The sequence below is a fragment of the Pogona vitticeps genome, chromosome 7 (genome assembly GCF_051106095.1).
Source record: "Pogona vitticeps strain Pit_001003342236 chromosome 7, PviZW2.1, whole genome shotgun sequence".
Lineage (NCBI taxonomy): Eukaryota > Metazoa > Chordata > Lepidosauria > Squamata > Agamidae > Pogona > Pogona vitticeps.
The window spans coordinates 1,468,339-1,494,194 of NC_135789.1; the positions used below are offsets into that span (position 1 = coordinate 1,468,339).

Consider the following 25,856-nt stretch of genomic DNA (forward strand, 5'->3'; position numbering starts at 1 on the left):
AGCCAGCCACTGCATTTCACTAATGGGAAGCCAGGCTTCCTCACTGTAAGACATTTTAAAAAAAAAACCAGTCTGGTATTTGGCTTTGATTGTTTCTCCCATGACACTGATTAATTTCATGCAAGTCCTACATGAACACATTTAAAAACTGAAGCATCTGATCTCATCAGGATAAACTGGCTCCCACAGCTGTGAGCTGCTACTGAGCAACCCGACACAAGAACACAAGCCAGGAGAATCAATGGGCTGGAACTTTTAAAATCCCTATGTTAAAACAGGCAAGGGGGATAGATCCACCGGCAGATATTGTTCAAAAGGACCCAGTGCAAAGAATAGCAGCTACTACAGAATCAATGAGCCACAGCTAAATGGGAGGCTGCAAGCTAGGGAGAGGCAGATGCTCAGGAGGTGCTCACTGTGACATGTCATCTTGAAGAGTGGTTCCCACCCAGCCTTGGGTCCCCAGATGTCCTTGGACTATGACTCCCAGAAATCCCAGTCGGCACAACCTGTGCTGAAGGCTTCTGGGAGTTGTAGTCCAAGAACCTCTGGGGACCCAAGGTCGGGAACCACTGATCTACAACAAGTTTTACAAACTCCCCATCAATTCAAGAGTCAGTGGCATTTTCAGCAGAGTGCTCCCGGGTCTTCCTGTCGGCCTCTGGCTCGGGTTGTTGTGCCAATGGCCGGCTTTAAGAGCCAAGCCGCCACCTGGCCAATGACACTGTGATCCGGCAAATGAGAGGGCTAATCAAAGAGCCAGAGGAGCCTCAAGAGGGAAACACTTTGATCAGGCCAACTAAAAGGGCACAGAAAGGAGGGCAAGCTTGCGTATCAGGTCCCAGATTACTAAAAACCAAAGAAGGAAAGCAGGAAGGAGGTCTGACTGTGTTCCCAGAAAGACAGTTCTATGAAGTCTGACTCGCCTTCTGCCACCAAGGGAGCTAAAAAGGATGCACGTTTCAGCGATTCTTAAGGGACGCTTGACCTTGAAGCGACTGGAGAGACTCTGCATGTAAGCGGCGCTGATGTGAAGAAGCCAAAGAGATGCTGAGACAGCAGTTGGGGATCACAGACATCTCCTTCCCCCCCTCCCCCCTCCGCCAAAGAGGAGGAAAACGCCTGGCTGCTCTACTCGCCTTCCTCCGGCACCAAGGGCACGAGAGGCTGTCGTTGGAGTAGGAAAACTGGCCCAGTGCCGACTGGCAGAACCACTGGGGGGGGGACGGGGGAGAGACTCTGAGCAGGCAGTGCAGAAAGATGTACTCCGGCTGCAGCAGACAGCTGCGTTGCCGGGTTTTAGATTTTTCTTGGCTCAACCATCGGTTCCCACAATGTCCAGCTGCAGCCAAGAGCCGCCCAGTATCAGTGCAGGAGCAAACCCGCTGCCAAGCAGAATTTACCCACTGCAAAAAACATGCCATTAGCGGCCCAAGTCTCAGGCTACCGGGATTATTTTTAAACAAAGTGTCCGTTCCAAAACATTTTAAACCCCGAGAGTGATCTCAACGCCTCTCTAAGGGCAGCCCTTTCAAAGTGTTTTGACTACTGTCGACATTCGCAGGCTCATTGTTATAGTTACGGGAAACGGATGCGGCAGCTAGGAATCCAGTCCCCTCTTTCCATACGCAAAGCTGCATTCCAAAAACATGCCATCACTGCAGCCTCAGACCTCAAGCCACCTCCAGCCATGATTCGCAGCTTCTACGCCTCCTGGGGGAGGGGGGAGGGAGAGACTTCCGAGAGGTAGTAGAAAGATATCTACAGTATCACACATTAAGGTAACAAAGCAAGAAACAATGAAAGCCATGTTGACTCTAGAGATGAGTCAGTTTTACCAGCATCCTTCCGTCTTAGAAACACATTCTCCATAGGTGAAGCTACTGAACAGTGACAGCCAAATTGTTTCAAAGACAGCCATTATGTAAATGTTTATCTTGATTGAGAGTTTCTGTAAGTCATCGTTTCCTTTCCAGTTAGTCTGAACCTGCCCCTGTTTAAACTTGTCATCACAGCATGCTATTCCTATGAGGGGAGATAGAGACGCTCCAGAACAATCCCACAGAGTTAGCAATTTTATTTTCAGAAGCAGAAATTGGGGGGGGGGGGGGGGAGAAAGTGCTTCTAGTGGTGCCTCTTCCTAGTACTGTATCTCTGTTATCAGAGTCCAGACTGCCAAAGGCAGGGGCGGATCATTTACCACAGGGTGCAGAACAGCCTCCTTTGGGTTTTGAGACATGAAGGATCATGGCAAGTCACTTCCTCCCTCCTTGCAGGATGACCAAGCATTCAATATTGCAATAAGTAGAGACCCACTACAAAGCACTGGTCCCATCAGAGGTGCGGGATAGAAGCCACACATCGCTTTTTTCATTTCAGAATGCACCTTAACCGCCACATGAAAAGCTACAAGCTATGACAAAGAAAGATTGGCAATTCACTGCATCCTGAGTTTTCTCTTCTACAACACAACAGTTAACTAGTCTTCTCTTAACAGCTCGAGTCATGAAAAGACACAGACTCTGAGCTACTCTGAAAGAAGCCTGAATTTTGTGAATCTAGGATCCTGAATACAGTACACTGTATTTGCCACACATGTGCAGAGTCATGTGATCCCCATTTCAAGACCACCAGCGATGCTCAAGCAGACACACCACTTGGTTATTGAAACCAGGGCTTAATTCTGCAAGAACAACAAGTGGGAACGGCAATGGTAGCTGTCGGATTTCCCTCTCGGCAGGTGGATCACACCAGGTCTTGCCATCTCTTCAGTGGGTGGATATCTGAAGTCTTCTGTCATGAGCCCCACCAACAAGGACAAAGGGAAGAAGAAAGAGCCCTACCTGCCAGGCCCAGGGAGCTACACCCTGGGTGGGGCCACCCCCTTGTCTGTTAGTCACAGGCAAGAGACACGATACACGTTTTCCCACTTGTTGCCCGCTGGTAACACTACTTATTCTATCATCTCAGGTCTTGAGATGCCCATGTTTTCCCAAGATGTTCCTGGCCAGCAAGGTGTGCCCAACCATTTGCTAACACCGGCAAGAAATCTGATGTCTTCTGTATTCCAACACGCCTAGTTCTCCTTCACTGGGACTACTCCTGGCAGCCGGATGCATCCCCTCATCCCCCCCAATCTCTAAAAGATAACAGACTTTTCCCAGCCCCCCTGTGTTTTCATCTGCTGGGGATCCTGTTGCAGCCACTGCCTGAGGAACTCTTTGCCAAAGACCTCCCTCTGTGAGAACTACATCTCTTGACCACATGGGCATCATCTGATAAAAGGATTAGGCCACTAATTAGAGGACCACCATTCCAAACACTGCTTCTAGGACAAGCCCAACATCACAGCCTGTATTTTCATTTAGACTTCTTAGGGCTGAAGAGGAAAGAAGGGGGTGGCAGAATATCACCAAACAGTATTTAAACTGGATTTTTTAAAAAGAGGCATGCCTGTCTACTAAAAGCAGCCGATCATCAAGGATGTGGCCATCAGCAGTTTTGCCAGAGCCCCTTTATTAAGATATGCATGGGAAGATGTTAAATTTCACAATTTCTGCACAGAGACGAGAGGCACAGTGATTCAGCCCACTGAGAATTTTTCCTTTGAGTAGAAGAAGACAAAAACAAGGGACTGGAGAAAAGGCAAGGATATCATCACCATCAAGTGGCCTCTCTCTTGAACTAGGAAGGAAAATAATTGCACAGACAATAAATCAGCAAACCCTTTATCTCTCTGCAACTGGCTAGGCAAGGGCTTTTCACAGGAATACATGCATTCCTCTATTTACCTGTGCTAGAATAACTATGTTACCATACAACTACTGTTGTGTGGTAACTTTAAGATAATTATAACATTTGTATCAATTGTATTTCCTCTCCCACACAAGCCTGCCCTAGGGATAAACAGAAATACCTGCCGACAAAGGCAATTGTCACTGAAAGTTCATACCAGATGGATTTATTTGAGTCTTCAAGACGCTATTAGCTTCTGCTCTTATTGTTGTTGTGACAGACTAACACGGCCAACAACTGAAAAGTTATTCTGTATGATCTCAGAGACTGAGAATGTACCTTGTCTTGATAGAGGACTGCAGTTTTTTGAGAAAACACCTCTGAATGCACACCGAAAGCAAAGGAGCCTGTATGTTAGCCCAAAATAGAAAGATTGCTGAGTAACACCTGGACTTTGTATTTTCAAAAAATGCAGGATCTACCAATGTTTGCTTCCCAACACATCACAGAAAATAGGCCAAGTGAAACCTGAAACTACCACATCACCAAGGAAAGCTTGTTTGAATGTCTATTAAACTCACCTTCCATATTTCCTCCCAAAACTGTTGCCTACCAAGATACCATGCCTTCAACACTGTTGGCTTCTTGGTCTGCTGCAAATCTGCTTTTTAAAACAACATACTTGACAAAGAGGCCCCAGAGATTCTGACCTCTGATTCTGCCTGACAAAGGTTAATAATAATATGGATTTTAAAATAACTGCAAGTTATTTTCCCAAGGTTCTGTTTATTTTAATACACTTAAATGATTATTCTAAGAGCCGGGCCCTTTCAGCCCTTTGTGTCTTGAGGGTTTTTACTGAAACAGAAAATTAAATGGTTACTGAACAGCTCCATGGCAAATGCTTTAATTTGAACAGGAGCATCCGATTCCATTAAAACCTGGCTCAAATGCAACAAGCAAAGCTGTCCACTGTTTGCAGCGGAGGGCCAGTTTGGTTTTGCATTCCGCAAACTGAGAGGAAGACCCCAAAGCAAACCCTCCCTCTGCCTCACAGGGGCTCTCAAGGGGTTCCGGCAAGGGGCTTTCCAGGGGATGCTAAGAGGATGCCAGGGGAGCGAAGACTGCCCTTTCAGCTCCATCAAGGAGTTGGTGCCCAACATAACGCTACTTGTTGGCAAGTTCTATTTCCCCCAAGACTTTATAAGCAGGGTTGCTGAAGAAAAGGCAGACTTTTTTCAACTGGAAGCAGCCACCAAGACTAGCATCCTGTTGCATGTTGGTGGTCCTTCACTATTTGTCACAAGATGAACCTCCAAAGGGGTTCCGCTTGCATAAGGGGGCCAAGCCATGCCTTCTTACAGAAGCTTCTCCAAAATGGAGCAACCCACACAACAGACTCTGGCATGAGCCAAGCAACCAAGGAGGATCTCACCCTTTGCCTCTTTGCCTCTGGTTAAGTATTTAAGACCCATTTCCCCATGATGGCGATGTTCTAAGATGGAGGGTGAGGTGCAGGAGCCCGCCCTTCTACACCAACAGAGTAGATTTCCATAACCTATTCTCCCTGCTAATTAAGCCCAAAAATGGAAATACTATTTTTCCCGAAGGTGGGAAGGTTAGCATGAGATTTCATGGGTATGGTATGTACACGTCAGAACAATGCTAATGCCTTGGAGGTGAGCGAGAAGCTTGTAAGCAGTGAACAATTTTGCATGGTGATTAAATTCACCTGGAAAGGGGGGGAGAGAGAATAACAACTTGCTGTTGGAGCCACAAGAAACACACACCACACTTTAACAAAGAGCAAAGCTGTACTTGTTCCAAGCTTTGTAAGAGCAAAACTCTTCCATGGTTAAGTTTGCAGAAGTGCTTAGATGGCTGTGCTGGGCTGTAGTTTGGGGGGCATTCTTTGAAATTATGCCTTTTATTTGAAAAAGGCATGCCTCATAAGCAACTCCTGTGTAGGATTTGTAATTAAAACTATCTCAGACCACTATGGTCAAATGCATATGAGGTCTGTTCCAGTTCCCGTAGCTGTCTCTTTTGCTAAAAAGCAAAGTAACTAAAATAAGAGCTGGGATAGATTTGATCTCGGCTCCCACACACACACACAAATCCAGAGGATTTATATATATAATGCAAGCATTGAAATCCACCCTACAGATTTTTGCAATCTGAAGGATGGACTTTATGGAATGTACAGCAACAATGACATGAGAAAACACAGTATTACTCATCTCAAGAATATACTGTACTGAAACATGTCTATGCAACTGGGATACAGGTTGCTTAAATGTTTCAATGAAGCAACAGAGCAGCCAAGTAGCTGGAGGAGAAAGAAGAATGTAGCATTTTTCTATCATGCGTTATCTCCAAAGTTGCCAAGAGCGAACAAGCAGCGTCTGCATCACCTTCTTTACAGTCTGCTGAAGGGCGCACACTGTAGCAGTGTATAACTGGGATGGAATCCACAAAAGCCTTTGTGTTTCTGACCTCTGCATTCAGCAGAATGGAAGGGAATTCAGAAGGGAAAAGAAAAGACAAAAGACGAGACAAGCTCCAGAACAGCTGCTTTGTCTGGGGGAATTATTCTGAAAACCACATCCTGCAATACAACAGTTACTGTTGTAGCTGTGATGCCAGGTATGCAATGTGTGTGTGTGTGTGTGTGTGTGTGTGTGTATGCGCACACAGAGCAGTAATGAAACAAAGAAGTAAGATCTACATTGACTATCAGAGCTGTTTTGTTACTGTAAAGGCATAGTTCTGCTTGCATTCAAGAAGGGGTTTATCCTGCCAGATTATGCCTCCTTGACAGGGGCTGGACTTGATGATCCAGAGTCCCTTTCCAGCTCTGCAGTTCTAAGATCATGATGATTTGGTCTCTACAATGTCCACACCAGCCACTCTGCTAGCATCTCCGTGAGAGCCTCCTTCTGCAGATTCAGTCTACCACAAATGGATAAGGAGGCCAGGACTAGTTCAAGTGTTGCAGTCAGCTCTACTTTCTGCAGCCTAATTATGTGGCAAATTTTTCTTCCCCCCCCCCCACGCACACAAAAAAAAAATCCTTTAGCAAACTGAATGCTAACTGCTTTCATATGATCTAAGTCCTAGTGCAAAAACAATTAGCAGCAAAGCTTAAGAAACATCTGTGGCAAAAAGGAGGGGGGAACGCTATTCTTCGCTTTCTGTAGCACTGTAGTTATTATAACTGGAGGTAAAAACAGAATTCTTTTGGCTCACTTTTGAAAGAGGTAATTATTTTGGCAGTCTGTAGAGGAGAGGATTAGCTTGCTGAAAAGAGCTCCAGGGTGGAAGATAATTAAATACAGAACTCATGTTTTAGAGAGCATTTCCTTGCCTAAGCAATATCTATATCACCACATTGTAAACTACCTGTCAGCCCTAGCTGCACTGCATTAATACTCAAATGTCGACCGAATTCCAAGCAGCATTTTAATATGTTGAAAGAATGATGGGAGAGGGTAGCATCCCCAACATACTTTTGGTAACTTCGACCAGTTGAAGACTTGAGAGAGCTACAAAAGAAATGAGGTCAGTGAGAAGTTTTTTTTTTTTTAAAGGCCCCTTCAAAAAACATGTTGATCAATTCAGCAAACTCAGCTTGGGCATCAGTTTACATGAACCCCCCCCCCAAAGCAAAGCTGCAATTCCCTGTGAAGCAAAGTTGGGGGGGCTCTGATCCCCCACGCTGTTGCACCCTAACTTGCATCAGCCCCAACCTGGGTGAGATATAGGGGTACTAGTCCGTCAATGTCAACTGAAGATTCTCAAAACCTACTGTAATACCTATGGGATGTCAACACTGCCTCTACTTATTTCCAATGAATAGGACACTGCCATTTAAATGAAGCAAGCAGCAAACATAAAAAACCCAGAAAAATCTTTTTTTTAAAAAAAAAAAAATTACTGTTGCTTTTGGGTCATTCAACATTCAAAAATTAAGTTTGTTCCAAAATTTAAAACATTTTGAAAAAATCCAGTTTCAGTCTTTCTGTGTCAGTGATGCTTTCAAGAGCCCCAGTGAGAAAGAAGCAGCACACGGTCTACCGGCATTGAAACAGAACGATGCCGTCAGCACCAGCACATCCCCATGTGAAGCTTCTTCCCCCATAACCATGTTAATTCCCAACAACAACACTAAGGGACAAAGTTCCAAGTGAGCAAGGAGACCCCAGGATCCTGTTTGACTTAACACAATCACATATAGCACCACTGTTTATCACTGAAGATTTCAACACCTCACCATTTCCTTGGAGATGTTACAAAGAACAGCAAAATGCTCACTTTTTCACATTGTGGGGCCCCCGATCCTGGATCGCCCTCCCCTCAGCAGAGTTAGTGGGCATACACAATCACCAATGCTCTGTTCAGTTTAGTCATTTATGATTTGCTGTGGGGCAGGGCCCGGGGGGGGGGGAATACTCCTTCCTCTTTCAGTGCTGTTTCTAGACTGTGTAGCAAACTCTTCCAAACTGCCTCTCCTTCCTGTGGCCCAATAAACTGGACAGGGCTTTAAAAACTACCAGCAGGACTCACAGTAGTGCTGAACCTTCTCCTACATACAGCCCTTCTGTCAGCCAGCTATGGCGGGTGACCATTTAATACATTTAATAATACGTTTGCAAGAGCATGGGGCTGCATGGAGAATTACAGGCCTGGTCCTGTTACAGCCCCAATGCCATTTTGATGCAAAAAAGCAGTCACAGGAGAACAACCCACCAGACACCATGACCTCATTCCCTTGCCTTTACAGTGACACCCAGTTACAAGAGTGCTTCGTCGGCTTTTGAGGCAGCATCTTTTTTAAACCACACATAAAGGGCCTCACAAACTGCACAACAAGACGGTGGGGGGGGGGGAATCTACCCAAAGCAGGCGACGGCCCGACAAGGAGCTGGGAAACAGAGGGAAGGCCAACACACACGTGCACTATAAACATTATGTTGTTTTCAGAAACCAAGTCAGCCAGCAGCCTCTGAAACTATAAATTAAGTAGGGAACTACAGCATCAAATGACAGCAGATATAGCAACTGCAGTGAAGGAAAATCCATGATAACAAAAAATACTGCTGATATGGGGGAGGCCTTTCTTTTTGTTTCTAGACCAGAGCTCTGACTGCAAATTATCCCACTGGATGAGCAAGAAATGCATGAAAGTAAGAATCCTCAGCATCTGATGGTCCAGGTGCTTGAAAATCTGAGAACAGAAAATAAGGATTTTCATATTTCTCTTCATCTTTGCAAAGTTTTGAGAGCTGCGTCAAGGTGCTTTCCTCTCCCTCACGTGGAAGGGTCCAAAACTAAGCTTTCCGCTTTGCTAGGTACAATTGCAGCAGGAACTCCAGGATTAGCCTGACCCAGTGTTTTGCTCCTGCAAATACTGACTTATTTTTGAGCAACATTTCAGAAGCAAGAAAAAGACCTGAACAACGTTCAAGAAAGATTCATTTCACTTCACTAGTGTGGGTTAATTTTTTATTCCAGGCAATTACAGCTGGTTTGAGCAAGCCATGCAAAGCCTGGCGCAATGACAGAGGTCAGTGAATGAGTATTTGCCACATGAGTGCAAGTTGCCCTTGACTGGGCATGGCCACCCTTCGAACGCATCATCTCTGATTCAGTTTCACACAATATTGCCATGCGAGGGCAGATCTGTGTGATTAACAAGCAGGCCAGATCATTATGGGCAACAGAAGTCCATTCTCTCTCTTGGCTGCCCTAATGTTCTCCTTTGTGAAGGAGATTTCTGGACAGGACTGATGTGACAGGCTGTAGATTAAATGGCTCGACATTCATGGAGTCCAGTTCTTTTTCTCCCAAGAGATTAAAGAGGAAATATTCCCACACACTTTGAGTGGGAGATAGCATTACATGCAAAGGAGAGGGTGGGATGGGGGAACAAGGCTAGCCAATGACAGGACTTTGCTGAGCATTCTGTGGTCATGATCCACAGTTTATGCATGGGGGAGAGCATGTAAACAACCAGGACTTGACTTCCCCATTTTTTAAGCAGCAGCAGCAGTTTCCGTAGCAGAAACAAATCCCTCAGATGTTTAAAATCACTGGTTTCTTTGACGCTTGAAGTGGTTGTGATTCAACTGGCCATGAGAGCGCTGGCTGTGGTCCCTTTGACCCCTGTACACACACACCTCTGCTCTAGATTCTGGCCACTAAGAACTGTCACATATTGGAGAAAAGCAAACATATTTGTTCCATCCCCACCGCCCTGAGAATATTTACGCTGCAATCTTATATACGCTCTAATCTGAAGTCAGTACTGCACTTTAGTAACACTTAGTCACAGGATGGCAACCTTGATTTGTTTATTAGTTACATTTCAATTCCTATGAGCTCAAGACATATGACCATAGAGAGAGGAAACTCTCAAATGGCTTTCAAAATTCCCTTGGACTTTTCAGATTAGAGGATTACCAGAGGAATAAAAAAAAAATGTAGTAATGGTGAAGGCTTCTGAGGGTTTTAGTGCAAGAACATATGGGGATCCAAGGTGTGGAAGCATTGCTTAAGACATACACATACATCTTTTGGGACTACAGTACAATATAAGTACTGTAATGGCTGATAACTTCCTGTGTTGTAGAGCCACCTATACATCTATTTCAGATATTAATACTGTATTAAACACTGGACCAAAGACACAGAAACTCAATGGTAAAAGCTAGCCTGGCAGACATTTTTCAGGAAGATTTTCAGATGACAGAGGAAATGAGAACCCAGGTAACATTGGAAGGTGTTATGGCCAAAAAGAGGCTTACTATCAAAAACATACCCTTGAAATTGATTGCCCCAGGGGCTACTAGGCCAAATCTCTCTATTAAAAAAAACATTTATTGGTTTCATTGATCATCTGATGGTTTTGTTTATACCATGGAAGAATACTAGAAGACCAGCACTGCATTACACTCTCATATGTTTGGGGGGGGGGGGATGGATTCTGCTGTTCAAATGACCTGCATTTAGATTTAAACAGTCATCAGTCATTCTCCATACATTAAACACAAAACCGTTCAGGGCTTCTTAAATGTGCCAATTTTAAAATCTCACCTCTAAAATTAATCAAGAATTAAGGAGGGGTGGAATACCAAAATGGGAAGGTAAAAAAAATATGTATTTCAGGGTAGTGGGGGAGCTGAGCTCTGGATCAACCTCATTTCTACTTTAGCTATAGACAGACAGTGCTTGGAGTGCGCCTAGAGTCATTTAAGGCCATGATTACATAGAATAAAGGAAAAAAAATGTCTTGCACTTTCTATTTTGACCCAAGTCTTCCAGGCTCACGTCTGCTGATGCAATCTGAGTAGGAGTTAAAAACCTGTTTGTTTTTCTGTGGGTCCTACCTTAAAAACAAAACAAAGCTAAGCTTTTCGGGCTAAGAGCCCGAAAAACCCACAACAACCAAAAGCTAAGCTTCCTTGAGGATTAGGAACGGCAGACAGAGCAGGCTCTTCAAGGAAGGATAGGCCGCACCCAGAGCCAACACAAACAGTGTGGCTTTCTTAATTAATTTAACCACAACTCTTCAAGAGTCCTGTGGGGCACCTTCAACTACTAATGAATTTTGAAAGGAAACAGCACTGCCATCAACATCTTAGATCTTGTATTTCCAGGGTTTCAGCAGCAAATTGGAACCCCTGCAAGTAATTGGTATAGCTAGACTTCAATGTTGGAGCACGGTCGTGCTACTTTAGATTTTGTCACTTTTCGTTTGAACAGGTGGGGCTACTTTCACTTAAAAAACAACGACTCAGGATAGGTTCAATTTGCTAAAGGATGCCATCTTCTCCTATCTCTGTTGAGACTCTTGGCTGACACTCCAGGGGTTTATCCGGAACACACTATTCACATCATAGCCAGTATCTCTTTCACTCTTGAGTACAGCCTTACCAGAGATAAGCTCAAGAGAAAGTCAGATAAGGAAGACTGACGAAGACTAGCCCATTGAAACAGTCACAGAATCGTCAAGCCACAGAATGATAAGAAGCAATTTTACTGCCTGATTATTTTTATTGTCAATTCATTCTCCATTTTATTGAGCTGCTGTTTCTTTTCAGTGGTTTAGACTAAGACAGAAACTTCTAAGGTCGCCTGTGGCGGCCATGGCATAAGCAGACAGAAGGAAAGAAATAAATATGGCATAGAATTTGCTTAGTTTGTCTCCTCAGCTGTATCATAAAAATCAATATCCGCTGAATACTTTTCCCAAATCATTGTGAAATCAGGATGCATGTTAAAAACAAACAGGATTTAAATAGCAGCATGGTGGAACTTCTTGGAAAGTTTGGCGGTGGGTATTTCAGGAAAATGAAATCAAAACAAGGCCAGAAAACCAAACAATTTACCAAACAAACAAAAAACCCAGCCAGCAGTGTAGTGTGCTCAGACTTCAGCTTTACAGTAATTAGTTCCACACTAAATACTGATCAAAAGTCGGCTTCCCCAAATCCACACATTTAGTGTGAACTCCAAATCCTATTTTCATTTTACATGCTGCTACAAGAATTATAGACAACTGTAGTAAGGTATACCCTTCTACGCACACAGAGAGCAGAAAGCTAATCAGAAATGCACTGTGGTTACAAAGCGTACAGATATGCCCAGAAATGCCGTCGAGTTACACAGGAGCTGAGCAACTAAAAAGACGGGCAGGAAAGAGTTCTAAGTTCCCTGGAATTCCTTCCCATATCGAAAATCATTTGTTTTTGATTGGCCTCTGCTGGCATAACATTTGCATCTTGTTATCATGATATTTTAACTTAAAAGTTGATTTAGACATTCCTCACAGATTGCTTTTAAGCACACTTTTATTAAGTTCCTTATTTTTGAAAAACAGGGAGTTTGTTAGTTTTGTCACGCTTTCCCTTTGGCAGCGATAACCTTTCCCCTCCCCAGCTGCAGCAAATTTGAAATAATCCTGATCTTCAACTGGACTTTATTAATCTGCCAAATCAAAGTGCAACCTGAGGAAAAGCAATTATTTCCAGCTCAACCATTATTAACAAGTTAGTTTCTCTGCCCGTCACAAGGACGGCCCAACTGCCCGATAAACACTCAACGTCTGGACCAATTAAAGACAATTTCGCAACCATAATATACAAATCCATTCAAGTGCTGGAACTAACGTTCCAGACAGGCCGATCAATAGGTTTTTCTGCACAAACTTTAAAAAGAAAAAGCCTTTTCAGAAATGAGAATACAGCATACTCAATAAGGGATTTTTACTAACTAAGCTGACTTTAGTTGGCCACACAGAGGTATAATTCAAACCACACAGCAAGGCCTTATTGCAGTATTTATCAACACAACACTGTGCCACCACACAGTGACAACCTAAGGAACTGGAAACATACAAATGCTAAAAATGTTTTCCGTCTGTAAACATGTCACATCTAGCACCGTAATAAAAACAACAAGAATCCTGAGTAAATATACCCATTTCTACAATATAACAACAACAGATTTTAGGTCAAACATGATCCTTCATCAGATGTAACTGCTCTAAAGAAGATAAGAAAGTTGTGAGGTTAAATTACTTTTAGACTTCGACAATTAGACTTTGAAAGCATATCCTGAACCATATAAAGTGTGATTCTGGCCAATTAGGCTAAGAAAAACTTTGTCCTGTGTTACAAGCACACCGTATTAATTTTGTTAAACAGCTCAGGAGCCATGATGCGTAGGTTTTGAGTGAGGAAATAATGCACATTCAGAGGAACAAATGGGTCTTCTCCAGTGTGAATCAGTAACAAACCATACAGGCCAAAACTGGCCACTCTCACCCAATGTACTAGGCAGTTCATCCAGTAAAATCACTCTGACTTCTAGCAGAGCAAGCATGCATAGGATCAGGTCAAAAGAGCACTAACATACTGCTGTTGTGTCAACCCAACATCAATTGCCGTGACAGCATTGGCTCAGTTGCACATCTCTGCCATGGGATGTTGACGCTTCTTAAAACCAGCTATAAAGACTTATTGCCTTCATTTCAGGTCTTCCAGTTTTGGTTCCACAACTTTGTCAGAAAAACCTAGCAATTTTCTGGCACTAGACGGCAAACTAGAGTTTTAATTCACCCCAGCCTTTCATTTTTCATGACAAAAGGACAATGAAGGCTTTTTAAAATAACTATTATTAAATTTCCACATTATTAATTATTTGGAGTATGGGAGATTCTCTTTTCCTAACCCAGTGTGCACTTGGTTCACTGCCATATGCCAATTCTTACCCTGCACCAAATGATGGTAGCGTGCAGTGGACAGCATGACCCGTACTCACCTCCCAACTCAGCCACAACAGCCATCTATTAAAACTAGTCCTACACAGGTTTATTGTGGGGAAAATGGGGCATGTGAACTCCTCTGTTCCTTTAGAAGTGTGGGATGAACATTTAATTACAATGCCATAAGAAAAGGGAGCAGATATTCACTAGCCTACACTAACAGCAACTTTCTCCTGTGTTTCTTTATTCAAAACAGTCCCAACTCTTTTACTGACTATGAGTTGCCAGGAGAGCAAAATGTCATGCAAAAAGGTTGACCAAAACTGCAGAACCTTTTACTCAGAGCAAAATCTTTAGTTTCTGAAGACTGCACAGGTTTTGTTTTTAACCCTCACAATGTCACTTTAGAACAGTCTTAGAAGCTACACTGGGTATTGCATTATGCAGTCTTGTCTTGCTCGTCTTGAAAGCATCTCTTTAGAAACCCATGACATGACTGTCATTATCTGTTCTCAAGAACAATACCCATGATACAGCATGGCTGTTGGCAGTAAACAACAGCTATATGAAACACGCAGGCCCAGTCAGGCATTCTATCAAGAAAGGATGAGTTTCCAAAATCTATTCTGCCTGTTGAGACCTTTTAGTTCTGCAGTGGAGTTGACTGCAAGGAACAAGATTTTTATTAGGAACCTAATAAAGCCACTAAACCTTGGCAAGGCAGTTGCTCTTTAGAAAAGGAGCCATGTCGCTTCTAGAATTACATACAAGCGAGCCCATGAGCAATCATACTTGCTGGCTGGTCCAGGAGCAGCCACGAGAACTCAGCATTTTTCATTCTGTTTTTTAAATTACCAAACTGTGGTAAAAACAGACTAAAATATTCTGCTCCTCCCCCAGCAAATTCATGGGCTGTTATTCCACTCAACATCTTCAGGACCAGAAAGGGTTGCAAACATATTTTAAAGCTTCTTGCCGTCATCTATAAACCACCCATAATAAACACTTAACATTTACTGCACTCTTCACTTAATAACTAGGAAGCGAAAGTTTATGTCTCTAACAAGAGATGGCACAATCCAATTTTGGACAAATGGGAAAAAAGACTGTAATACAAACACAGTCTTGTTTAAAAGCAGTGAAATTTTTTAAAAAATTATTATCAGAGCTTGAGCTGCTGGAACACAGAAGATCAGCAATGATTTCTCAAGTCTACTGATCCGCTATTATATCAGCCACCCAAAACAAAAACAATGGAATGGTAGAAACCACTATTGTTTCCAGTTTAAGGCCAAGTCTGCCCCCCTCTTCCTCACTTTACTCTAAATTCAGCATTATTTCACCCTAATGTTTAACAGTGGTACAAAATAAGATTTGACAGGGGTAAGAATCCTCAACTGATTCTCAGGACTAGAATCCAAAAAACACAGCAGTCAGAAAGGTGAAGACCTTCAGCTCAGCATCAGAGCATGCACCTTGCACACCAAAGACCCCAAGAGCCCATCCCTGACTACCGGTGGCTGGTCCATTCAAGGAAACGCTGAGCTGGCCCATCTCAGACTCCCCAGCACATTCCTATGAGAGGTGGAGGGTCCGAGCACCACCAGTGTCCTTTACGTGCTGTGCATATCCATGAATGCTTGCTTGCTCGAAGTGCCCACTTTTGCCTCTAGGTTTGCCTGACACCCACAGACTCTGCGGACCTGGGCTGTGTGCCCTGTGTCCCACTAACTGCAGTAGGCATCGGCTGCCACTGCCCCGGCATTGCGGCCATCCTATTTTTATAAAGGGGGTCCTTAGTTCACAAAGGGGCTTGTAGCCCACAATAGGGACAACTTTCAGGTCCTCTGTAACACCTGGATTCACTTAAGGTTTCTTCTTTCTTTAGGCGGATTCTGAATTAAAACCCAGTGTGGTTTGCTATGCTTCCACTCTGCAACCGCCTACTTTATAACTCACAGAGCCCCAAAGCTGAGCAGAGGTTTTCTGTTTTATGCAAACCAGAAAATAAGTGTTTCCCTTCTCCCTGCCCCCCCCCATACAACTGATCCCAAACCCCCTCAGATATTGAATTTTAAAGCCTACACCCATTAGTGCACATTTCACAAGAAGCTGACTATTTAAAGTGGTCAGGCGGAAAATCACAGGCTGATACACACAAAGTACAAGTGTTAGTGGCAGCTGTGACTTTATTAGTTCCAGCTCAACTTGTGAATTCTGGCTCTTTACCATCCGGAATTATTAGCGCTCCCATACTTGTATTAGTGAGGCACGACCTGTTCTGACAAACGCTGCTTCTTGTATCTTTCTCAAAGCAGTAGTCTAGAAATGCAGCAGGCTTCCTGCAAACGCCCCTTTCCACTTTCTTGACAGATAATACATGCAGACAGCAGAACAAGGAGCTTAACCAAGCAGCTGAAACCTACTTTGGGGCAGAGGAGGAGGTTGCACAGGTGCTTTTTACTCAATTTTCTTTTAAAAAAAGACAAGCATCACATTAAAACAGCTTTGTCTGGATGCAGTTCTGCCCCTGCAGTGCTTCCAGGCCAAATACTGCACCACTGAGCTAATTCACGGGAGCCAGAAAACGGGATCGACGAGGAGAACTCCCTTGTTGGCTTTTACCTCCAAACTGTAAACACAGAGCAAAAAAGCAGATGTCTCTAACTATGTCCTTGCCAAGGCTGTCTTTACCATCAGACAGCACCTCCTCCTCCTCCTCCTCCTCCTCTCCTTCCTGCTCCCAGACTGCAGGAAATTCTAGATGCTTTCCTTTCTCAAGAAGACAGACAAGGTTTAGGGCTTTTGGAGAGTCCTCTCCTATTCCAGTTGCGGTTCCCCTTCAAATCCTAAGTCCACACTGCATCACCCTGCACTCCTCCTGCCAATGCATCTTTCAGTATCGGTCGTAATGACACTGACCTCATGACAGTGACACTGAAGCTACTTGATCTCCGGGCAAGAGCAACATTTTGGAAGAGACATATTCTTGCACACAAGCTCATCCATCCTAAATGTTTTCTTGGACTGCCTCTCTCTTCCTAGCCCACCATTTCCTGCAGCATTGTCAAAACATGACCTCCTACCTACAGGAAGATTTTCCAACTCATTCACCTCACTGTCTTCTACCCAAGCACAGGAGGAGGTGGCTTTAATGATAAGATTCTGACTCATCATATTTACTTCACAGGCATTCACACACACGCACACACACTCACACACACATATACAGGGCTTATAAATTCAGCTCCAGCATTCTTCTCTGTCAGGCACTGGGGCATGCAATTAAAGATGCAGGACCTATCACCTCCTGCTGCGCATGGCCACAAGCCCACAAGCTCCTCAAGAAGCCAAATCCTGTCATTCTCTTCACCTCACCCTCAGAGGATCGGATAAGAGCAAAACCTCCAGTTTCTGGCTGCCACATATAGCACCTCAATGATCTAACTACCCGGCTGTACATGTAATGATTGGGCTTCAATTCGTGTGAAATACAGCACTGCATCCCACTGGCATTTAGGCCTCCTGATGGCTAGATGGCATAGGCTGCTGCAGTCAGGGCGGCCAGCAACGTCTTCCTGTCTGGGCTACTCTTAAAGACACAGGACCCTCTCAAGGATCCAGCTCCACTCTCATCCCCTCACAGCACCAAGCATTTCCCTCAAGCTTCCCCAACTGTTTTAACAAGTTCCTTCAGCTCCTGCTCAGTCTGCTGTTTTCCCACCAGCTCCCCCCACCCCAGGCCCATCTTTTCTAGGATTCTACCTCTGGTCTGCAGTCCAACCTGTCTTCTCAAGAGAGCCTTCCCTACCCAAGGGCCGGCAAAACCTTCCAGTCCAGTTTGACAACTAACTCTTCCCACAGAAGGCTGGCTGCGCACACTGCGTTGCTGACACCTGTGTTCCTTGAACTGCTGGAAGCATCGCAGACCTAGTCCAACCAGTCAGGGTAGGAAGTTTCCCTGTGGCTGGCAGAAGATGGAGCTGCCCACCAGGAGGCATCTTCCTACCTGTACACACCCCTACCCAGGCACCCCCTTCTCATCTGCACCAAATCATCTAGCCCACAAAGCTCTCACCCACCCTTGTGCAGAACAGGGATCTGCACCCCATTAGCCTCTCCTCCCATGGTAGCCTGCTTCTTTTTGGGGGCTAACCTTTCCCTTCTTCAGGCAACCTGACTCCTTGTAAAGAAAGAGGGGAAACGTCTACGCAGATGTACTGATGGGGGGGATTATTTATTAGGTCTACCTGCCCAACCCACAACTGCCCCTGTCTCCACTTTCTTTTTTCCTCAGTGAAGAAGGCAAGAATTACAACATAACCCCACACACACACACACAGACACACACTTTCGTTTTTCTGTCTTCCGCCATTTCAAAGTGCCACCCTCTGATTCCTCCCCATCCCACCCAAGAACTCACTTCCTGTTCTGCTGGCATGTGTGGGAGGGGGTGGGTGGCACCCTTCAAAGCAAAAGGCACCCTCTCCACCTATGACCCCCTTTCTTGCCTGACGCACTGCCCGCCACCACCAAAGGACTGGGGAAGGAGGAGGAAAGAGGCTGGCTTGTACACCCAAATCCAGACTGCTAGCTCGGAGGATCTCTAATCGAGGCCCCATCAACCTTCCCCCTCCCTTTATCAACTCTCCCATAATATTCCTGTGATCAGCTAACAAACACAAAGCCCTGAGAAGGAGGAGTGGTAAGCATGGCATTATAAAGATGACTTTCTGCCAAAAGCATGGGGGATTTTCCCCTTTCACTCTGTTATCTCTGGTGAACAGTGAATCTTCCCCTAACTCTCTGAATCCTGAACAAAGAAGGGCTGAACTATTTACTACTTTATACTCTGCTCCAGCTTATTCTCAGTCCCTCCCACCCACCCCCACTTATAATCTCTTCTCTCTCCTTTATGAATTCTCTCTACCCCCTTCCCTCTCTCTCTGTACCAGATTTTTTTTTCACTTATGCTTTTCAAGTCTCCTGCTGCAAAGTATCTCTGAATAGGATTTACTTATGCAGGGCAACAAGAGAAGCCCTTATCATCACCATCATGCTGTGCAGGGAGTTAACCACAGGCATTTAGCTGCTTAGGCTTGACAAGGACAGATTAAACAGATTTCCCTCAATCTTAGCAACTTGACTCCCGCAAGCAATTCTTAACCACCTCTCCCCAGCCCTGTCTCTTCTCCCCCTCTTTTCCCAATAGTATTCTTCCTCTGCCTTCTCCAGCCTTCCTCCAAGTCCCTCCTGGTTTATGCACAGGAAGGCATTCACAGACGGTTCTGCCATTCTCTCCTGCTTCTGGTTAACCTATTTCTTGCATATATGCCCTTTTATCTATCTCTGCCGCTGCTTCTCACCCGGCAGGCATTTCCTCTCCCAGGGTCCCCCCTTCCTCCAGTGATTTCCTTCTCCTCCAGCAGTGACTGCCTCCCCATAGTCTGTCCTCACTTCCTCCCCGGCTCTCTGATCCTTGCCTCAATCCCCTTGTCTCAATTCCTCCTCCCTCTTCTTATTCAGGCCTCTCTTGGATTTCTTCACTTCCTCCCCTATGAATTCCTGCCCTCCCGAGTCTTCCCACCATTCCTTCCCTGACCATTTGTATTGTGCTTCCTCCTACACCACGCATTTACTTAACACTGCATAGTTCTACCTTCACCTACCTGTCCCTCTTCTCCACCTTTTCACTCCCCAACCTTCTTTCTTCCTCCCTCACTCACTGCACTTCTGCTTCCTCCCCTGAAAGAGGAGAATGGAGACCACTTGCATCTGCTTCCTTTCAGATGCCAACAAGTACAGACCTATCAGGACTGTCCCTGCATAATGCTGGGTTTAGATAATCCAGGTATGTTAATGAAAACCATTAACCAAGAACTTAAGTCAAAAAAGCAACCGCCTTTCCATCAGCTGACCCCCCTCCAAAGGATTGCCTGGAATAAACTCCAGCACAACCACCATGAGGCCCACTTGTGTAAATGTGACTGTTGTTGTTTAGTCGACTCTTTGTGACCCCATGGACTAGAAAATGCCAGGCCCTCCTGTCTTCCACTGCCTCCCGGAGTAAATGTGGGTAAAATTATGCTAATAATAATACAGATGTAATTAGCCTTTGCTTGCCAAAGCCTTGATTTTCTCCCCTCTGCCATTCAATGGCTATTTCTTAAGATGCCTGCAGCTAATAAAAGATACAGGGGACAAAAAACAACAACCCCAAGTCTCCCATGTTTATACAGATAGCCTTTGAATCTGAAAGGTGAGTAATAGATGTAATGCATCCTCAGCCCTGACAGAACTTGATTGCTTAACCCACTTTCTCCAAGGCAGTCTGATTTTTCCACCCCACGCCCCACCACTCATCCTGTGTATGATGCTTTGCCCAAGCTAATGAAGAGAGAACCTACAGAGTGAATAGAAAAATGACAGAACTAATCACCTCCACAAAGTACAGCAAAAGCAAAACTGGTCAGCGTCCACCATCCTATCAGGGGCTCCCTTTCATCCCCATGAACTCAAGGGTCCTCAAGCCACCTGCCACGAGTGGCAAGGAAACACAGTGATCACAGAAGAGAAGGAGATAATGTTGCAGGTAAACTGAGTTGCATATCCACAACATATGTTTTACAGACATGTGCATCTAGACAAATACACAAGATTTGGTGTGTTTCTATCAGAGGCACATACACAGCAGCCTAAGGACTCATTGATGAATAATCTGCTTTCATGCATCCCTTTTAATTATTATCATCAACATTCCTTTGGAAGAACCAAATGATCTGCAAAGCTCCTTCTCTGCAGGGAAGTAAGTGGCCTTGTACAGAGCAGGAAGGTGTACTTCGACAACAGGGCACCCTGCATTCGCACACAGCCCTCCAAAACTTGTCCAAGTTACTTGGGACTACACAGCAGCCAAACTGGCTATGGGGTGGGGTGGGTTTTCTTTGAGATGCAGTCTTGAGCTGGAGGTGATGATTTCTCGGGCTGTTTTGTGACCAGAGGAATTCTGGGACTTGCAGAGGATGGGATGGAGGATTCTGGGACTTCTAGTGGCCATCATGGCTGATGGTGGATGATTCTGGGGCTTGTAGTAACAATTCCAGGAGGGAAGGGGGACCTTGCGAGTTATTAGGGCCTTACTGATGAGACAAATCCTGGCAGGTACTGAGGCCACTCCTGGCTAGAAAAGGTCTGGGACTCATCCTGGCTGTATTAACTGCCATGGTGGTGGTGAGGTTTCTGAGATTCATAATAACCATACTACAGTGGTCACGTTAGGCTAGAAGGAGGCATTGGAGGTTTTGTTGTGGCCATGCTGGATTGGGTAAGTGGGAGGGGGTTTCTGGGAGCTGTACTGGCCATGTTGGGCTGGGTGGGTGGGAGGATTCCAGGACTTATGGTGGCCATACAAACTGGGAGAGGGACTTGTAGTGGCCATGCTGGGCCAGGAAAGGGGGGGGGTTCTGGCACTCGTTGTTGGCCATACAGACTGGGAGGGAGGCTCCCGGGATTTGCAGTGGCCCTGCTAGCTCAGAAGGGGGGCCATTCTGGGATGTGCATTTTGCCCTGCCAGCTGAGCAGGCCGGACTCTGGGATACATGTAGGGGGCTAACTAGCCCAGGGAAGGGAATTCTGGGGACCTGGAGTGGCCATGTCGGGCTGGGAAGGAGGGGGCTTCTGGGGGGGGTCTGTATTTGCCAGCTGAGGCGCAGGAGGGATTCTGGGATTTGTAGGCGCTGCTGAGATGAGGAAAAATGGAGGTCTTCTGGGCTTGGTCGTGGCCACAAGGGGGGCTCGAAGACCCTTGGAGAATCCCTCCCAAACTGCACACGCACGGATACACACCCCGGGGGGGTCCCCTTGCGCCCCAAAAGAGTGTCTGTGGGGATGGAGATAGAAATGGGCAGGTGGATGGCCGGTCCCCTCTCCCAACCGGGGGCGGCGGGTGGGGGGGGGTTGGGGGGGAGAGGAAGGGTCCCGATCCCGATTCTTCGCCTCTCTCCCGGCTCACCTCCTCTTGTAGTCGTCCCTCTCGCGCTTGACTTTGGCCAGGACGTTGTAGAGGGCCCGGATCTCGGGCGTGATGGTGTCGATCTGGACGCCGACGCCGTCCGGGTGGAGCCAGGAGACGCCGGGCCCTTGCAGGGTCTCCAGGCCGCCGCCGCCCGTCCGCCTCACCTGCGTGTAGCTCCAGATGGTGCCGGGCAGGCGGCTGTAGGGCGACGAGGAGGGCGGCGGCGGCGAAGGGAAGACCCCGGCCGAGGAGGAGGAGGAGGAAGAAGAAGAAGGCGGGTGGGAGTGCGAGTGAGGCAGCGACGGCGGAGGCTGAGCCCCGGCCGCCAGGAACGAAGGGAAGGAAGCCGAGCTGGGCGGGGGCTGAGGCGGCGGCGGCGGCGGCTGGGCGGCCGTCGTGGCCGCTGGGGTCGGGGGAAAGGCCTCGGTCTGGACGGCCTGGTGCCGGGGGAAGCGCTTGTAGCGGAGGCGCCGCTGGCGCTCGCTCTCCTGCTGCGCCTGGAGCTGCTTCTCCAGCAGCCGGTTGCGCCGCTCCAGCTCGTGCACCTTGGCCAGGAAGCAGCGGAAGCGCACGTTCAGCCCCTTCAGCAGGTGCAGGTTCGAGCCCAGCTCCGTCCGCAGCGTCGCCGGAGGGGCCCCGCCGCCCCCCGGGTCCTCCTCCCCCAGCAGCAGCAGCGGCGAGGCCCGCATCGCGGCCGCCGCCTCGCCGAAGAGCACCGAGGGCAGCATCCGGAAGGGAGCGCGGCCCTCCCGCGCCGCCACCGCTGAGGTAAAAATTTTAGCCCAAGATTTATTTAAAAAAAAAAAAACACGGCGGTTTTTAAAATCTCTTTCTCTCTCTCTTTCTTGGGTTTTCCTGAGGCAAACTCCTCTTCTTTCCTCCCCCCTTCGGCGCCGCGTTCGGAATTTCAGCCGTTAAAAGGCGGCCGTTGGGGAATAACGGTCGCCGCCGGCATGAGGGGGGAGGGCTCGGACGCCCCCAACGTTCGGAGCCGCCATGTTGGGGAGGGCGAGGGGCGCGCGCCGCTCCGTCCCGAAGGCTTGGGGTGGACTCGATGGCCGGGCCCCGCAGGAGTCAAGGGAGGGGGCGATAGAGGCGGCGGCGGAAGGAGAGACGCGTCGCCTCTGCAGTGCTCGCCGGCGACTAACCCGGCGGAGGCGGCCCCTGACGGGCTATTGGGGTTGGCGCCGAGGGGTGGGGCTGAGGGAGGGAGGAGGCCACGCCCCCTCTCCCTCGGCCGCCGCAGCGCCGGGCTCCTCTCAATCTCTCGCCGGCCCAGGCCACGCCTCTGAGAGCGCAGCCACGCCTGCGGTGACGTCTCCCGGCTCCGCCCCCGCCTCTGCGCGGCCTTCCCTCGGCGTTGCGGTCCTGGACGGACGGCGCCGGCCACGCCCCCTCGCCCTGCGCCGGACTCCACGTGGGGCACGCCCCCCCGGCCACGCCCCCGAGCCGAATGGGTTGCGCACGTGCGCTGGGCAGTGTCGCTTCCTCGGGGATTGATGGATGGATGATTGATTGATTGATGGGTGTTGCTTCATTTGGCTTCGGAACCGTCCGTGCCCGTGTGTCAGGGCAGAAGCAGCACTCTGCTTCTGCTCAGAGGCACCCTTGCCTTCCAGAGCCAAGCGCCTTGTGAGACCTGGATGGCTTTACAGAGGCTGTGATGGCGCGGAGGGACCCAGAGACGTTGTCCCAGTGCCCGCACTTGGCCTGGCCTCTCCTCGAAGAAGCAGCAGCTCCCCGATCGCTCCGGGGTTTGAATGTCTGGCTGCGGAGCCAGAGGTGGGGAGTTCGAATCCCCCACTGAACCTCCCTGGCAGGGGCTGGACCCCAAGATCCATCAGGTCCCCTTGCCGCTCTAAGAAAATGATGATGATTGTCCAGGTGCCTGAAAGAGGGGTAGGGCTCCCTGCAGTGTAAGCCTGTGTCGATTGTAGCCCAGTAGGGAACTCTTTGTGTTTGCTGAGGATGAAAACCCTCGTGGGAGGCACCACCAAGTCTCCTTACAGAGAAAAAAGACCAACAGGTCGTAATGCCACTTGGGGACTTTCCTCTCTCTTTTTTTTGGGACTGCTGCTGCCTGTGTGTCTTCTGCCTGTTCCCTCTCCAACCAGGAGATAAAGCTGTCTGCTTTGTCTTCCCTCGGCTGGCTGAAAAGTTAGACCCGGGTTTTTCCGTTGTCAAAAGTACGCGCTCGAAGCTCCCTCCCTTTCTTGTCCCCAACACAGGGAGGTCAGTCCGGGTGACACCTACGGCGGGGGGTGTGTGTTTTCTGCCTGAGTCTCACCTGAACGCCTGCAGAGTGCAGAGACCTTTCCTGTCTCCCTCCATCTCGAGACATGGTGTCACCCCAGCATCCTTTGGGTTCTGACTGGAGGGGGAGAGCTTTTGAGGCACAGTCTGCCCCACTGGCCCCCTGACAAGCATCCCATTGGCTTCCTTTGCACATACGGACCCCACCTTTCCTCCACGGGTCTCAAGATGCAGGTTCCTGTACTCACAACAACCCTGCGAGGTAGAGGTTAGGATGAGGAGCAATGGCCTGCCTGGAGGACCCCTCATGAGCCTGAATGTTACTTAGGCCAGCTTTAGAATCTATCGAAACACCGCTGCTCCTGTGAGGCAGTCAGCCATCAAGAGAGGCACACCAGACCCTTAAGAGCCCTCCAGGTTTTTGTGTTTCTCCCAAGCCGGGGGGGGGGGGAAGGGAGGGAGAATCAAGGTCTCCCCTGCCAGCGGCCTCGGGGTTGCTCTGTTAAGCCCATCCACAAAAGCAGTGGGTTTGTTTTTATCAGGGACTGGAGATTCGCCATGCAGCCTCCTTTCTCCTTCTGCTTGCAAACACACATACACACACACACAGAGAAAGAAGCACCAACGCACACACGGCTGCCCTGGTTGACAGAGGGAACATTGTGTGGAAGGAAGGCTGGCTGCCTCTCTCTCTCTCCCCGGCCAGCCAGTCCAGAGTCTCTCGTGGTTGCTGCTGACGTACCAGGGAGCCGGACAGCTTCTGCATTGTGAGCCTTGCACAGGACGTTTCTGGTGTGGAGCTGGAGAGCGGGAAGCAAGGAAAAGACATGCCCAGGCCCGGCACGGTTCACTGCGAAAGAGCCGGCGTCGTTTATCTGACCTCTGCTAAGAGGGGGACTCCGGATCTCACGCAGTCCCACATGGTCCGTCTTATAACCCATGTGTGTGATTCACGAGTATCTCCTCTGCTTTTCGTGGAGTTAACAGATGCTAATCCAGCTGGTCTGTAAAATGGTGCAAGGAAGCAACACCTTTCACGAAGCACCTAAACCCAGCTTCCTGCTTCCCACAGTGACTTGGTAGGGTTACACAAACACTATCTTTCCAACACAGGACTGGCTTTCAAACAGATTCCATGCTGATGTCCCCCAAGGAGGCTGTCGCAGAGAACAGCCCTGCCCCAGGTTTGCCCATTGGCTAAGCCTCTGTGATGTCACAGAATGGCCAGAAAACAGGGCAGAAGTCCCAGCCACGGAATATTAACAGGCAAGCCGCCTGGTGGGGAGCAAAGTGAAAGGTCAGTTTGGATCCAGCACGAATAAATAATTAAAACGACAATGAGCAGGACCTCTTAATCCGGGCTGAGAAAGCAAAACAGACAGACAGGTAGAATCTGCTGCGTGTGCTTTCAGCATACCTTAGGCGTGCAAGCTGCTTGAGTTTGCTGAAATAATTACACTGGGCGGGTGTGGTAATCGGGACCAGAGACAGGTGTTACACAGAGGGGTAAGGCCATAAAGAGTCATTGTGATTCCAGAGCCTCCTTAAGCCCAAAGTATGTGCTGAGGCAACGACAGCTGCCCTGAT

The 25,856-nt window shown here is 47.6% G+C and overlaps 1 protein-coding gene across 1 annotated transcript in view; it reads right to left on the bottom strand.

The window, feature by feature from the left end:
• Window positions 1–22,930, bottom strand: part of IFFO2 (intermediate filament family orphan 2) — a 35,604-nt gene extending 12,674 nt beyond the window's left edge. The window contains exon 1 of the mRNA XM_072977476.2: window positions 22,014–22,930. Coding sequence (XP_072833577.2) covers window positions 22,014–22,744 — 731 coding nt within the window. The 5' untranslated portion in view covers window positions 22,745–22,930. The remainder of the gene's footprint in view (window positions 1–22,013) is intronic.
• Between the last annotated feature and the right edge of the window lie 2,926 nt (window positions 22,931–25,856).